Source organism: Pristiophorus japonicus, chromosome 8, assembly GCF_044704955.1.
Source record: "Pristiophorus japonicus isolate sPriJap1 chromosome 8, sPriJap1.hap1, whole genome shotgun sequence".
In the NCBI taxonomy this organism is placed as follows: Eukaryota; Metazoa; Chordata; class Chondrichthyes; family Pristiophoridae; genus Pristiophorus; species Pristiophorus japonicus.
This window is the reverse complement of record NC_091984.1, coordinates 64,780,888-64,796,617: the sequence shown is the minus strand read 5'-3', so window position 1 is coordinate 64,796,617 and position 15,730 is coordinate 64,780,888. Positions and strand designations below refer to the sequence as shown.

Below are 15,730 nucleotides of genomic sequence, written 5' to 3'. Positions count from 1 at the left end.
TCCCCACTACATGATACATGAGAGATCACTGCCCCAATTCCATACGGAGAGGCATCACATGCTAGCTTAATCTCCTTAGATATGTCATAGTGAACTCACATGGTGCTCTCTACCAATTTGCTTTTACACTTCTTAAATGCTGTATTGCATTCTTTTGACCACTTCCAATGGACCTGTTTTTTCAAAAGTTCATTCAGTGGATGTAATATTGTAGTCAAATTTGGTAGGAACTTCCCATAATAGTTCAAAAGACCCAAGAATAATCGAAGTTCAGTGACATTCCTGGGAGTGGGTGCATTTCTGATTGCATCCAGTTTTTCCTTGGTCGGATGTAAACCATCTTTGTCTATTCTGTACCCTAAGTACTCCACTGAGTTTTTAAATAACTCACATTTACGAGCAGACACACGTACTGTGTGCTTCTCTAGCTGTTTGAGGACTTCATTCAATATGTTATAATGAATTTGCCTATTTGGTGCTGAAATTAGTATGTCATCCAAAAAACATACTATCCCTTTAATACCTTGCAAAATCTGGTGGTTCATCCCTTGGAATATGGCAGGGGCGGAAGACACTCCAAATGGTAGCTTTTTAAACTGATACAGACCTAGATGAGTATTTATAGTCAAACATAACTTGGACTCCTCATCTAGTTCAAGCTGTAAGTCGGCATTCATAAGATCCAGTTTTGAGAAGATCTGACCACCTGTCAGTGTTGTGAACAAATCTTCTCTATTGAGCAATGTATTGGGGACATTACGCTATAGAACCTGGTTTACGGTTACCTTATAATCACCACACAATCTTACTTTACCATCAGACTTAGGTTCAACAACAATGGGTGTAGCCCAATTACATCGATCTATCTTACAAATAATGTTCTGAGTCTCTAGTCTTTTGAGTTCTTGCTCAACTTTCTCCTTGAGTGCATATGGTATGGAACGTGGCTTGTAGTCCTTCTGTACCCTGACACTCGCCTTGAAGCCTTGGATCAGACTACCCGTTTCGCAGAACACCTTCGGATACTTCTTGATAACCTCATCCGTTGATGAAAATCTCGCTTCCACACAGGAAATCTCACTCCAATCCAGCTTCAGTGAGCTCAACCAATTTCTTCCTAGTAAGGCAGGCTTGTCTCCTTTCACTACGATTAGAGGCAAGTTGTGAAATTGATCTTTATATTTCACCGGTACGGTGATATGACCCAGCACAGGAATTTTCTCTCCCGAGTAGCCTCGCAGCTCTATCTTGGATTTCTCCAGTTTGAAATCACGCAATTTGTCAAGGTACAGCGACTCCGGTACTACACTCACGGATGCACCCGTGTCGATTTCCATTGGTATCTTGAATCCCGCAACAGCTATTTGGATTTTGATACTTTCCGAATCACTCTCCGTTAACCTCGTGCACCTGATGACGTGTAACTCTAACATCTCCTCGTCCTGTTGTTGTTCTTCCATGCTACGTAGTCTCTTGGGATTTCTACTCATAGCTTTGAACGCTGGACTCATAGCTTTGAACGCTGATTTACCCTTCAGTCGGCATGCCTTCGCAAGATGCCCAGTCTTTCTGCAGAAGAAACACTCTGCCTTCACGTGTGGACAACTTTGAGCAATGTGTTGTCCCAGGCACCGATAGCACGACTTCGATGCTCTGTTAGAATTTCCAGTTTCTGAGACTTTGGGTCCCCACCGCCTTTTACTGTGAACCTGCAGGTGATTTACCTCGGTTGACTGATGATCGTAATTATTATTTAATTCTCAGGAATATTGTTCGGCCATGCCAGTCAACCTCGCTGTCTGACAAGCAATCTCAAATGTCAAGTCATCTGTCGTCAATAACTTCCTTCTGATCGCATCATTTTTCACCCCACAAACAAAACGACCCCGTAATGCTCGGTTTTGAAAGTTTCCAAAATTACAAAAATGCATCGATAACTTTTTTTAATGCTACGCTGTAATCACTGATGCTTTTATCAGCCTTTTGATTCCGAATCCCGAAACGATAGCTTTCAGCAATTTCTAACGGTTTGGGGTTATAGTACTGCTCCAGCTTCGTTAAAATCTCTTTAAGCGTTGTGTCTTTTGGCTCATCAGGCACAAGCAGATTTACAAGAGTGTCATATAATGCCGGACCTGCCTCCGATAAGAAGATAGCTCTCTTGCGTTCCAACACAGCCCGGTTCTGGACTGCATTGTCTGGAACTTCGATAATGTTATTTGCAATGAAATACATTTCTAGCTGATCCACATACGCTTTAAAACGTTCCCGGTCGTGTCTATATTCACCCAAATGTCCCATTACACCTGCCATTTTAATCTCTAGCTGTTCACATCGTGTGCTGTATTTTACCTCGGATATTTGCAGCTTTTTCCAAAGACATAAACTTCCAAAGTCTCTCTGTCGGCTGGCTGAATCCTTCACCAACAAAATTTAAGCTTGAAATCATCCGAAAAATCCCATCTCATCACCAAATGTGATATATTCACAGAGCACAGCACACACAGCTCCTAACATGGCAAGCAGCTCTGTCGGAAGCCTCCGGAACAGCCTGGTTCTGTTTATTATTAACTCTGCAGTTGCAGTACACAATATGTCCACAGCCACAGTGTGGAGCTACAAACATTATAAGCTTACAGACATTACAACTTCATTTTTCTGGATGAGTGCATCTCCAACAATGTACAAGAAGCTCGACACCATCCAGGACAAAGCAGCCCACTTGATTGGCACCCCATCCACCACCTTAAACATTCACTCCCTCCATTATCAGTGCACCGTGGCTGCAGTGTGTACCATCTACAAGATGCACTGCAGCAACTCGCCAATGCTTCTTCGACAGCACCTCCCAAACCACCTGCAAGTTTCCCTCCAAGTCAAACGCCATCCTGACTTCGAAATAAATCACCGTTCCTTCATTGTCGCTGGGTCAAAATCCTGGAACTCCCTCCCTTACAGCACTATGAAAATACCTTCACTACGAGGATTGCAGCAGTTCAAGAAGGCAGCTCACCATCATCTTCAAGGGTAATTAGGGATGGGTAATAAATGGTGGCATTGCCAGTGACCCTCACATCCCAGGAACACATTTTAAAAATGGAAGCAGTTTGGGCTTCCATTGCATTGGAGAGTTTTCCCCCTGATTCCCACGGACTTCAATTTTAATAGGACTCCTTGATGCCACATTCAGTCAAATCCTGCCTTGATGTTAAGGGCAGTCACTCTCACCTCATCCCTGGAATTTAGCTCTTTCATTCATGTTTGGACCAAGGCTGTAATGAGGTCTGGAGTCAAGTGGTCCTGGTGGAACCCAAACTGGGCATCGGTGAACAGGTTATTGGTAAGTACCACTTGATAGCACTGGCGATGACATCTTCCATCACTTTGCTGATGATTGATGGGGCAATAGGCCGGATTAGATTTATCTTGCTTTTTGTAGACAGGACATACCTGGGCAGTTTTCCACATTGTTTGGTAGATGACAGTGTTGTGGCTGTACTGGAACAGCTTGGCTAGATGCGTGGCTAGTTCTGGAGCACAGGTCTTCAGCACGACAGCCGGGATGTTTTCAGGACCCAGAGCCTTTGCTGTATTCAGTACGCTCAGTCGTTTCTTGATATCATGTGGAATGAATCGAATTGGCTGAAGACTGGTTTCTGTGATGGTGGGGATCTCAGGAGGAGGCCGATATGGATCATCCACTCGGCACTTCTGGCTGAACATGGTTGCAAACGCTTCCGCACAAAAGTTCACCAGACTGATTCCTGGGATTGGGGGATTGTCCTAGGAGGAGACCTGGGATTGGAGGATTGTCCTAGGAGGAGAGATTGAGTAGACTAGGCCTATATTCTCCAGAGTTTAGAAGAATGAGAGATGATCTCATTGAAACATACAAACTTCTTACAGGGCTTGACAGAGTAGATGCAGAGAGGATGTTTCCCACGACTGGGAAATCTAGAACCAGGGGTTACAAGGGGTTGGCCATTTAGGACTGAATGAGAAATTTCTTCACTGGTGAATCTCTGAAATTCTCTATCCCAGAGAGCTGTGGATGCTCAGTCATTGAGTATATTTAAGACAGATATTGCTAGATTTTTGGATATTAAGGGAATCAAGGGATAAGGGGATAGTGCAGGAAAGTGGATTTGAGGTAGATCATCAGCTAAGATCTTATTGAATGGAGGAGCAGGCTTGAGGGGCCAAATAGCTTACTCCTGCTCCTAATTCATGTCCGGACAGGGTCAAGCAGGGCTGCGTCATCGCCCCAACCCTCTTCTCAATCTTCCTCGCTGCCATGCTCCACCTCACAGTCAACAAGCTCCTCGCTGGAGTGGAGCTAAACTACAGAACCAGTGGGAGCTGTTCAACCTTCGCCATCTCCAGGCCAGGTCCAAGACCACCCCAACCTCTGTCATTGAGCTACAGTACGCAGACGACCCCTTCGTCTGTACACACACAGTGGCTGAACTCCAGGACATAGTCAACGTATTTACCGAGGCATATGAAAGCATGGGCCTTAAGCTAAACATTAGTAAGACAAAGGTCCTCCACCAGCCTGTCCTCGCTGCACAGCACTGCTCCCCAAACATCAAGATCCACGGCATGGCCCTGGACAACGTGGACCACTTCCCCTATCTCGGGAGCCTCCTATCAACAAGAGCAGGCATTGATGATGAGATCCAACACCGCCTCCAGTGCGCCAGTGCAGCCTTCGGCCGCCTGAGGAAAAGAGTGTGTGAAGATTAGTCCCACAAAACTGTCACCAAGCTCATGGTCTACAGGGTCATAGTAATACTTGCCCTCCTGTATGGCTCAGAGACATGGACCATGTACAGTAGACACCTCAAGTTGCTGGAGAAATACCACCAGTGATATCTCCGCAAGATCCTGCAAATCCCCTGGGAGGACAGACGCACAAACATTTGCGTCCTCGTTCAGGCCAACATCCCCAGCATTGAAGCACTGACCACACTTGATCCGCTCCGCTGGGCAGGCCACATAGTCCGCATGCCAGACACGAGACTCCCAAAGCAAGCGCTCTACTTGGAACTAGTCCACGGCAAATGAGCAAAAGGCGGGCAGAGGAAACGTTACAAGGACACCCTCAAAGCCTCCCTGATAAAGTGCGACATCCCCACTGACACCTGGGAGTCCTTGACCATAGACCGTCCTAAGTGGAGGAAGTGCATTCGGGAGGACGCTGAGCTCCTCGAGTATCGTCGCTGAGAGCATGCAGAAATCAAGCGCAGGCAGCGGAAGGAGCGTGCAGCAAACCAGGCTCCCTGCCCACTCTTTCCCTCAACGATCATCTGTCCGACCTGTGACAGAAACTGTGGTTCTCGTATTGGACTGTACAGCCACCTAAGAACTCATGCTAAGAGTGGAAGCAAGTCTTCCTCGATTTCGAGCGACTGCCTATGATGATGATATTTAAGACAGATATCGATAGATTTTTGGATATTAAGGGAATCAAGGGATATGGGGATAATGCAGGAAAGTGGATTTGAGGTAGATCATCAGCCACGATCTTATCGAATGGAGGAACAGGCTCGAGGGGCAAAATGGCTTACTCCTGCTCCTAATTCTTATGTTCTTATGTTGAGCCTCGTCTTTTGCTCTCATGTACTGGTCTCCGCCATCATTGAGGATGGGGATATTCATGGAGCCTTCTCCTCCAGTTAGTTGTTTAATTCTCCACCACCATTCAAGACTGGAAATGGCAGGACTGCAGAGCTTTGATCTGATCCGTTGATTGTGGGATCACTTAGCTTTGTCTTTCGCATGCTGCTTCTGCTGTTTAGCATGCATGTAGTCTTGTATTGCAGCTTCCCCAGGTTGGCATCTCATTTTTAAGTACGTCTGGTCTCATTGAACCAGGGTTGGTCCCATGGCTTGATGGTAATGGTAGTGTGAGGGATATGCCGGGCCATGTAGTTGCAGATTGTGGTGGAATACAATTCGGCTGCTGCTGCTGGCCCACAGCACCTCATGGATACCCAGTTTTGAGCTATTAGATCTGTTCTGAATCTGTGCCATTTAGCCACACAACACGATGGAGGTTATTCTCAGTGTGAAGTTGGGATTTTGTCTGCATGAGGACTGTGCGGTGATCACTGCTACCAATGCGGTCATGGGCAGGTGCATCTTCGACAGGTAGATTGGTGAGGATGAGGATGTTGGTTCTATCACCATCTGCCACAAGCCAAGTCTGGCAGCTATGTCCTTCAGGGCTTGGCCAGCTCGATCAGTCATCATGCTACCGAGCCACTCTTGGTGTTGGACATTGAAGTCCCCCACCCAGAGTACATTCTGTGCCCTTGCTACCCTCAGTGCTTCTTCCAAGTGGTGTTCAAGATGGAGTACTGATTCATCAGCTGAGGGAGGGCAGTAGGTGGTAATCAGCAGGAGGTTTCCTTGTCCATGCTTGACCTGAAGCCACGAGAAATAATGGGGTCCAAAGTCAATGTTGAGGACTCCCCAGGGCCACTCCGTTACGACTGTATACCACTGTGCCGTCACCTCTGGTGTGTCTGTCCTGCTGGTGGGACAGGACATACCCAGGGATGGTGATGGAGGAATCTGGGACATTGGCTGAATGGTATGATTCTGTGAGTATGACTATATCAGGCTGTTACTTGACCAGTCTGTGGGACAGCTCTCCCAATTTTGGCACAAGTCCTCAGATGTTAGTGAGGAGGACTTTGCAGGATCGACTGGGCTGGGTGTGCCGTTGTTGTGTCCAAAGTCAGAGCCGATGCCAGGTGATCTGTCCAGTTTTAATCTTATTATTGTTTTTCGTTGTGGTTTGTTACAACTGTACCCAACAATCCATCGCGTACACTGGATGGGAAAAGACTAAAGTACACGACACTACGTTTTGAAGCAGTGCTGAATGTAGAAATTTTTAAAGAAAAATCTCAGTGCTGAAGACACAAGATTCATCTTCCAGGTCTGAGGTTATGGCCTCTCCCCCATTTCAGAGAATAGTGTAATTCTGCCTATGAAGGCAAAATAATTCATTCATCGTTTAATTATGAAAATAAGCAAACTGTAGAGATTTCAATACAACTTTAGAGAGTTCAGTATCTGCCACAAGAAATTAGCATCAGGTAAAAGTGCCCGAAACACTCTGAAGAAAGCTGTGCTTGGGAGTAGGATGCCATGAGCCTCACTGTTCACAATAACACACCAATATATATCTGTGAAAAGTATAAAGATGGCAATACACCTGCAAAGGCAGCAGGGGCTGAGTGAGTGCATGTTCCTACATCAATCCCTGTTCCTACATGTTAATGTAGTCATGGATCATTTCTGCATAGCCCAGCAGCGTAGTCTTTACTGCAACAACTGACTTACTCGGAATACAGCTCATGCTATCGCGTTAACAGAGTTCAAAGGGAAATGCTGCCACATTCCCTACCTCCTCCCTCATTAACCACTGGTTTGCAGGAATGGACATGTAATCCTAAATAAATATGTATTCTTTTGTGCACCTGACTGTAAGCCACCAAGGCCCATCCTCCAATTGATCTGCTTGGTTATCTGAAAAACATGCTGAAATGTAAAAAGATGCCACTGGATTTTGAATGCTGACTGTTAGCATAACATGCAAAGGGTTGATATGCATGTTAATTGGTTAAGCAGCATATATAATCATTTATCAGCACACTTATTCAAAGAATCTGGGCAGAATTGATGATAGAATTACATTTAGTGCAGAATACCTCAAGTCATGTCAACAACAAACTTTATGGATTTGTTTCCACAAATTATTTTATTTAAGGAACACTCAATTGGAATCAAGAGTAATATTTTTAGTAGATCTCCCATGATGTTGCTTGTGGTGATCTTTGTATCCCTCATCATGTTCCTTTGACATGTATTTGTCCTCCAAATCCCTTCCTATCGCTCTCCCCAAACTCCGTCTCTTTTTCTGTCTCTTGATGTGTCCATGCAAACTTTATGCCTCTAATATTGTCTCTCTCCTTGTTCTCTGTTTGTCTCAATCTCTTTCATCTACGCCTTTGTCTTCTCATCTCTGTAACATCTTCTGCCTGTTTGTCTCTTCCAATGTTTTACTCATACTCTTTCCGCACCGTGGTCTCCCATATCACTGATATTGCTACCTCTCTGTGACCACGCACTTTTCCTTGCTATCTCTCTGTTCTTATGTCTGTTCATGATGTCTTGCGCCTAATCGTTTACCTGATTTTCTTTTTTTCATGCTCCACAATTATTTACTCACCTCACTATGAGCTCAATATTCCCCAATTATTTGCGCCGTTTTTTAGCGTCCACCGTTTTTTGGGGGTTAATTAAAATCTCCAAGTTTCCATAAAGTTTCTGCGCCAGCGTAATCCACTTAGATACGATTTATTTTGGCTTATTTTTTGCGTCATAGGGAGCGTAACCTGATGTCTGCGCCAGTTTTTGACATTTAAGCAAGTTTGGCCAACTTACATCTTTTCTACGACGGCGTATGTGACCACTCCCAAAAAACCTTCTGGGCACTTAACAAAAACCAGCGCACGTTACAAAATCAGCACAAAAAGATGCCATTGTTTTTAGCCGAAGTTTTGGAGGGAGTGTGCTGGGCATGCGCGCCCATACCAGTCACATAGAAAACCTCTTTTTTTTTTATGCATGTGCAGAAGGTGGGGGGTGGGGGCCTCATTTTTTCGGCGCAGATCTTAGTCTCCACCCCCCAAAGCTAAAGGACGGGCTTTGTGGCGGCAATTTCAAAAATTAGAACTGGGAAACTAAAGGTTTTTTTTGGCGTAGTCGGGCCCCAAAAAAACGGGCGTAGCTTTTCAAATATGCCAAAAAACGGCATTGGGGAAAATTGAGCCCATAATATGTGTCTATCCTGGTCTCTCTCTCACCTCCTCGACCACAACCTCTCTCCATATCCCAAGTCAATGTCTCCACCAAATATTGCTGCAGCAGCTGGCATAAAACATTGTTAAATGGCCAATATTGCCAAAGAAAGAGCAAAGCCGAGGCCATGGCTGGAGCTAGAAGGGGCCAGCAGTGCTGGGGGTGGGGGAGGGGGGTGGAGAAGAGGGGGGAGGGAGGGCTGGGATGAAGGTACAGTAGCAGGCGGGGTTCCTTCATCGTCTCTGGGTCAAAATCCAGGAACTCCCTCCCTAACAACACTGTGGGAGTACCTTAACCACACGGACTGCAGTGGTTCAAGAAGGCGGTTCACCACCATCTTCTCAAGGGTAATTAGGGATGGGTAATAAATGCTGGCCTTACCAGTGACACCCACATCCCGTTAATGTATATTAAAAAAATACCGGAGTCTCGGGTGAATAAGCAGGAGAGACACGCGCACCTGTGCTGGAGAGTCCACATTGAATCATAGAATGGTTACACAGCATAGGAGGTGGTCATTCAACCTGTCGAGCCCATGCCGGCTCTCTGCAAGAGCACTTCAGTTAGTCCCACACTCACCGCCCTTTCCCCGTAGCCCTGCAAATTTTTTTCCTTCAGGTACTTATCCAATTCCCTTTTGAAAGCCATGACTGAATCTGCCTGCACCACCCTTTCACGCAGTGCATTCCAGATCATAAACACTCGCTGTGTAAAAAGGTTTTTTCTCATGTCACTTTTGGTTCTTCTGCCAATCACTTTAAATCTGTGTCCTATGATTCTCGACCCTTCCGCCAAAGGGAACAGTTTCTCTCTATCTACCCTGTATAGACAACCTCTTCATTTTGGTCAAATCTTCTCTCAATCCTTCTCTGCTCTACGGAGAACAAAACCAGCTTCTCCAGTCTACCCATGTAACTGAAGCCCCTCATCCCTGGAGCCACTCTTGTAAATCTTTTCTGCACCCTCTCCAAGGCCTTCACATCAACCTCATTGCCTTCATCAACCCTCACTGTTACCTCATCAAAAAACTCAATCAAGTTAGCAAAACTCAATCAAGTTAAGCAGGAAATTGTTTGGGACCTGAAATAGATGACTGATGTTGCCCAACCAATGACTACATGGTTGCACAATGATAAGCACAGGAGGGGGTCGGGGGAGGAGGGTAGCAATGCAGATTGAGACAATGGGATGGGAGTGTTTGATTTTCAACACGCAACACAGACAAGAGAATACTCGGGGTCAAATGCTGATTCATCCGTGTAAAATGCAGCCAACTGACATGCAGTGTTTTCACAAATGAACTTGCTGCAGACACTGGCTATTACTACCAGGCTCAGATCAATTAAAAATAAATACTTTCATTTTTATAGCACCTTTCACAAACTCTACGTCCCAAAGTATTTTACAGCCAATGAAGTACTTTTGAAGTGTAGTCACTGTTGTAATGTAGGAAATATGGCAGCCAATTTCCGCACAGCAAACTCCCACGAATAGCAACATGATAACAACCAGATAATCTGTTTTGTTGATGTTGGTTGAAGGATAAATATTGGGCAGCACACCAGTAAGCCCTTCTTCAAAATAGTGCCAGGAGATCTTTTACATACACCTGAGAAGGCAGACAGGGCCTCGATTTAACATTGCATCCAAGGACAGGACTTCTGACAGTGCAGCACTCCCTCAGTACTGCACTGAAGCGTCAGCCTAGATTTTGTGCTCAAGTCTCTGGAGTGGGACTTGAACCCTCAACCTTCTGACTCAAGAGGCATCAGCTCCTGAATTCGAGTATGAAACAGAGTGCATAGATTCCATCACATTAGAAGATGGACAATACCTAGGGGCGCCCTAATGACAATTGGACAGAGACTAATAGCTTTTAAAAGTAGTGAGAATGAGTTCCCCTTCCCCCCAGTACCATTGATGCTCTGGCTCCCTTGGACATACCTCCATTGTCCAGCTTTAAACTCCTCCTCCTGCCTAGTACCCACGGTCATGCATTTTTCTCCCTCATTCTCACTTTGACACCATATCTTCAGTGCACCGTCACTTTCCTGTGCATATTTTGTATTCCCTTCATGCACAATCAAAATACTAGCCACTTAGGACTCGTTGGGTCGAATTAAATGGTGGAACAGGCTCAAAGGGCTGAATGGCCAAGTCCTGTTCCTATATAGAAATGTTGAACTTGGAAGTTTTAATCGGGTCGTTTTGACCCAGCTACATGCTGATTTTGAAGTGTAAATGCAAACAGCAGGTCCAAGGACATTGTTTACTTGTACACATTTTACCACTAACTTTACGGAGATTCTACCCAATTCAAATCAGGATGAAACATACAGCACAGAAGGAGGCCATTTGGCCCATCATGCCAGTCCCGGCTCTTTGAACAAGCTAACCAATTAGTACTACTTGCCTGCTCTTTCCCCATAACCCTGAAAATGCTTAAGTATTTATCCAATTTCCTTTTGAAAGTTAGTATTGAATCTGCTTCCACTATTTTGAAAGTTACTATTGAATCAATCTATCAGTGCTGTTAGGGAGGGAGTTTCAGGATTTTGACCCAGCAACCATGAAGGAATGGCGATATACTTCCAAGTTAGGATGGTGTGTGACTTGGAGGGGAACTTGGAGGTGGTGGTGTTCCCATGCACCTGCTGCCCTTGTCCTTCTAGATGGTTGAGATCGCAGGTTTGGGAGGTGCTGCAGAAGAAGCCTTGGTGAGTTGATTGCTATGATTAGTCATGCGACTACCAGGATAGAAGGCGAACTAGACGGGCCTTGGACTTTTTTTGTCTAGCAATTCCTATGTTCCTAACATGTGTGAATCTTGCAGCCTTTGTTCAAATATGGGCCTGGCTTGTAAACAATTTCAGTTCCTTCAGCAGATCTCAAATACCAGAATCCTGCAGATTCTTGAATGCACACCCTCCCCACACCCGTGGTGGCATTCTATATATCCTGGCAGTAACTCTTGCGAGTTGTACAATATTAAAACATACTTGAACAGCAACACATAGTTTTACCTTCAGTAGCAATTTCAAACTAGTGTTCAGTTAAAGGTAGATTCCAATACACATCTTGTATAAAGGCTACACCTCCCCACTTTACTCAAGTGACAAAACAATAAATAGCATAACCAAGTGCAGCTTTAGTATCACTATTTGACAGCATAGCCATCTGATTGTGACTCTACCAACAAAAAGTTCAACATATTAATCAATGACAAACATCAAGGAACCCAAATATTGTTCCAGGTTAGAGAACACCACATTAATCTCCCAAAGCAGCAGTACATTTTCACATGCTTTAAGCCTGCAATCTTAATAATTGATTGTATAATGACGATCTACATGTCTAAGTTAACCTAAGTATGTGAAGATTGACGTTTGGCTGATTCTAAATATGTGATTATTAACTAGAAACTAAGAGATAAAGGGGGCGAAATTGCCCTCTGCCAGAAACGGGGCACACTTAGCATTTTTATTTCTTTTTGGTGCAGAGACTCGATCGATTTTCAGCTGATAGAATTTTTTTGGAGCGGGACGGCTGTGGAGCAGAAGTTCTGCCGGGTCGGCCGCCCCAATGAGTCATCAGCGATATAGTTAAAGGGTAAGGCTGCTGCGAACTCTCCAGATATTTTAGTTTAGTGGGGTCGGCATGTGCCCGACGGGGTGGGAAAACAGGTGGTGTGGAAACCCATTCCTGCCGCTTCCGGCCCAGGGCAATTTCGGACAAGTCAGCCCCTGGTCGGTAAAGCCTCTCCACTCCATTCCTGCCTTTTAGAGGTGGTAATGGAGCTTATAGAGACGGGCAATTTCGGCCCCAAAATGTTTTTCGAACCCCTTTGTATAATTCTATGATTGTGCTCTGCTTTAATATTTTTTATTTATTAGTTCCTAGGATGTGGCCGTCGCTGGCAAGGCCAGCATTTATTGACCATCCCTAATTGCTCTAGAGAAGATGGTGGTGAGCTATCTTCTGGAACTGCTGCAGTTCTCAGTATACTTCTTTGTAGTGACATGCTGGGCCATTTCAGAGGGCAGTTAAGAGTCAATCACTTTGCTGTGGGTCTGGAGTCACATATAGGCCTGACTGGGTAAGGACGGATTTCCTTACATTAGTGAACCGGATGGTTCCATTACTGATACTAGCTTTTTATTCCAGATGTTTTTAATTAACTAATTTAAATTCCCCAGCTGCCGTGATGGGATTTGAACTTATGTCTCTGGATCATGATTCCCAACCACTGACTCCATCCCTCTCCCTAGCATCAATCCGAGAGTGAAGACGACTGTTCTCAACCTAGGTGTCATATTTGACCCTGAAATGAGTTTCCAGCCACATATCCGCAGCATAACTAAAACTGCCTTTTTCCACCTCGCTAACATTGCCCACCTCTTCCCCTACCTCAGCTTTTCTGCTGCTGAAACCTTCATTCATGTCTTTGTTACCTCTAGACTTGAGTACTCCAACTCACTCGTGGGCAGCCTTCCACACTACGGAAACTTCAAGTCATCCAAAACTCAGCAGCCCGTGTAACTAACCCGCACCGTCAAGATCACCCATCACCCCTGTGCTTTCTGACCTACATTGGCTCCCAGTTAAACAACGCCTCGATTTCAAAGTTCTCATCCTTGTTTACAAATCATTCCATGGACTTGCCCCTCCCTATTTCTGTAATCTTTTTCAGCCTCACAATCCCACAAGATGTCTGCGCTCCTCAAATTCTGGCCTCTTGAACATCCCTTATTATAACTGCTCGGTGGCCGTGCCTTGAGCTGCCTGGGCCTCAAGCTCTGGAACTCCCTCCCTAAACCTCTACCTCTCTTTCCTCCTTTAAGACGCTCCTTAAAACCTACCTCTCTAACAAGCTTTTGATCATCTGCCTTAATTTCTTCTGTGGCTCAGTGTCAAATGTATCTGTTTGTTTGTAACACTGTTGTGAAGCACCTTGGGACATTTTACTACATGAAAGGCGCTATATAAATAAAAGTTATTATAATTATCATTAGTCCAGGCTTCTGCATTACTTGTCCAGTAACATTAACACTATGCTACCATACCCATAATGCAAGGATAGGGGAACATCTCTGAAACTGCAACCATAACAGTTGGGTTCAATATAAAAATTGAAAAGCAGTCAAAGATAAAGGCACTTGAGTAGGGGAAAAAAGTAAAATTTAATAACTTGATAAAAGGAACTAGCACAGATAAATTAGGAAGTAAAACTGGCTGCTAAAACAGTGGACAAACGATGGGAAATTTTTTGAATAGGTGGTGTTTAGGTTAAAAACCAGACATATTCTAGTGCAGGAAAAGCTGGAAATCCTTGGATGATTAGAAAAATTAAAATAAGTAATTAAAATAAGACTTAAGAAAGAGACATATACCAAATCTACATCTAATAGAAAATGAATTAAAGAAAATATACAAGGGAAATATGTATGACGGGTAATATAAAGGGAAATAGAAAGGGAATCTATAAAACATATGAAAGGTAAAAGAATAGTTAAAGAAAGAGTGGGGCCAATTAGAGATGGAAATTTAACAGATGGAGGTCAAAAGGATGAAAAATACTTTGCCTCCATGTTTACAGGAGAGTGTAAGGCTGAGAATGAAGGACTACAGGAGGGTAAGGTGGATCAATTAGATGGGATAAGGAGGAATCATTGAAACTCGAAGTGGAACAGGCACCATGTCCTGATGGTTTGCATTCCAGAATGTCGATGGAAGTTGGAGCGGAACAGCAAAATTAAAAACTCGGTTCTACAATTTACTTTATCTTTTCTCCCATGTGCAGCTAAACATACTTGATTTAACGCAAGGGTTTGTGTTTAAAACAAATGCACCTTTAGTGAGCGGTGTAGCACGGGTGGCGCACACGCCGAGATTCCTGGTCAGCACTAACCTCGGCTCAGCCTTGTTCTTCTGTTTCCAACTCGACGTGAAGTTCATGAAGGCAGACATCGAGTTTGAAGACGAACCCAAGTTTTGCGACCGAATCACGAAAGTTAACTCGAGTTGAATGATTTCTTTCCGTGTGGTTTCTTTGCCTGGAGTGAATGACACGAGAAACGCCCGTCTTCATTCCACAGCCGATGCACCACTCCCAGAAGACGCCTTCGAATTAGATCCCACCCTCACTAATCGTCTCGGCGGCAGACTGCTTCATTCCTGAGCGGCTGACAACGTTCGAGACATAAACCTCTCAAAGTCTCTGGATACATGTTTAAATGAGTAAAAGACAGAATTCAGAAGTGCATTTTTTGAGTCTGCTGTACAGCAGAAAAATCACCCACTTTGTGATTTGCAGAGGTAGGAGACCAACTATTGCTTTTGTTTAAAGACCTGGTACAGCACAGGTCCTGGTCAGATAAGGAATTCAGGAGAAACTTATTTACCCAGAGAGTGGTTAGAATGTGAAATTTGCTACCACAAGGAGTAATTGAGGTAAATAGCATAGATGCATTTAAGGGAAAGCTAAGTAAATACGAGGGAGAAAGGAATGGTAGTTTGTGCTCATACGTTTTGATGATAAAGGGTGGAGGAAGCTCATGTGGAGCATAAACACCGGCATAGACGAGTTGGGCTGTGTCATGTATGCAGACCATGTATACTAACTGTATAGCTACATAAGGTGCGCCACCAGAGGGCACTGCGGTGGGAGACCTGAGGGTCACCTCCATAGGTGTGCAGGGCCCAGTATAAAAGGCTACCCACCATGCTGGTGCCTCACTCTGGAGTTACAATAAACGGGACTAAGGTCACAAAAGCTCAAGTACAATACTGGACCTCGTGGAGTCATTCATAAGAGTATTAAAGACATAACAGGTTGAATGGCCTGCTTCTGTGC

At 44.6% G+C, this 15,730-nt stretch overlaps 1 protein-coding gene across 1 annotated transcript in view; it reads right to left on the bottom strand.

Moving 5' to 3' along the window:
- The window catches only part of ttc39a (tetratricopeptide repeat domain 39A), a 125,958-nt gene extending 111,012 nt beyond the window's left edge, over window positions 1-14,946 (bottom strand). Inside the window, 1 exon segment of the mRNA XM_070886105.1 lies at window positions 14,786-14,946. Coding sequence (XP_070742206.1) covers window positions 14,786-14,844 — 59 coding nt within the window. The 5' untranslated portion in view covers window positions 14,845-14,946.
- Between the last annotated feature and the right edge of the window lie 784 nt (window positions 14,947-15,730).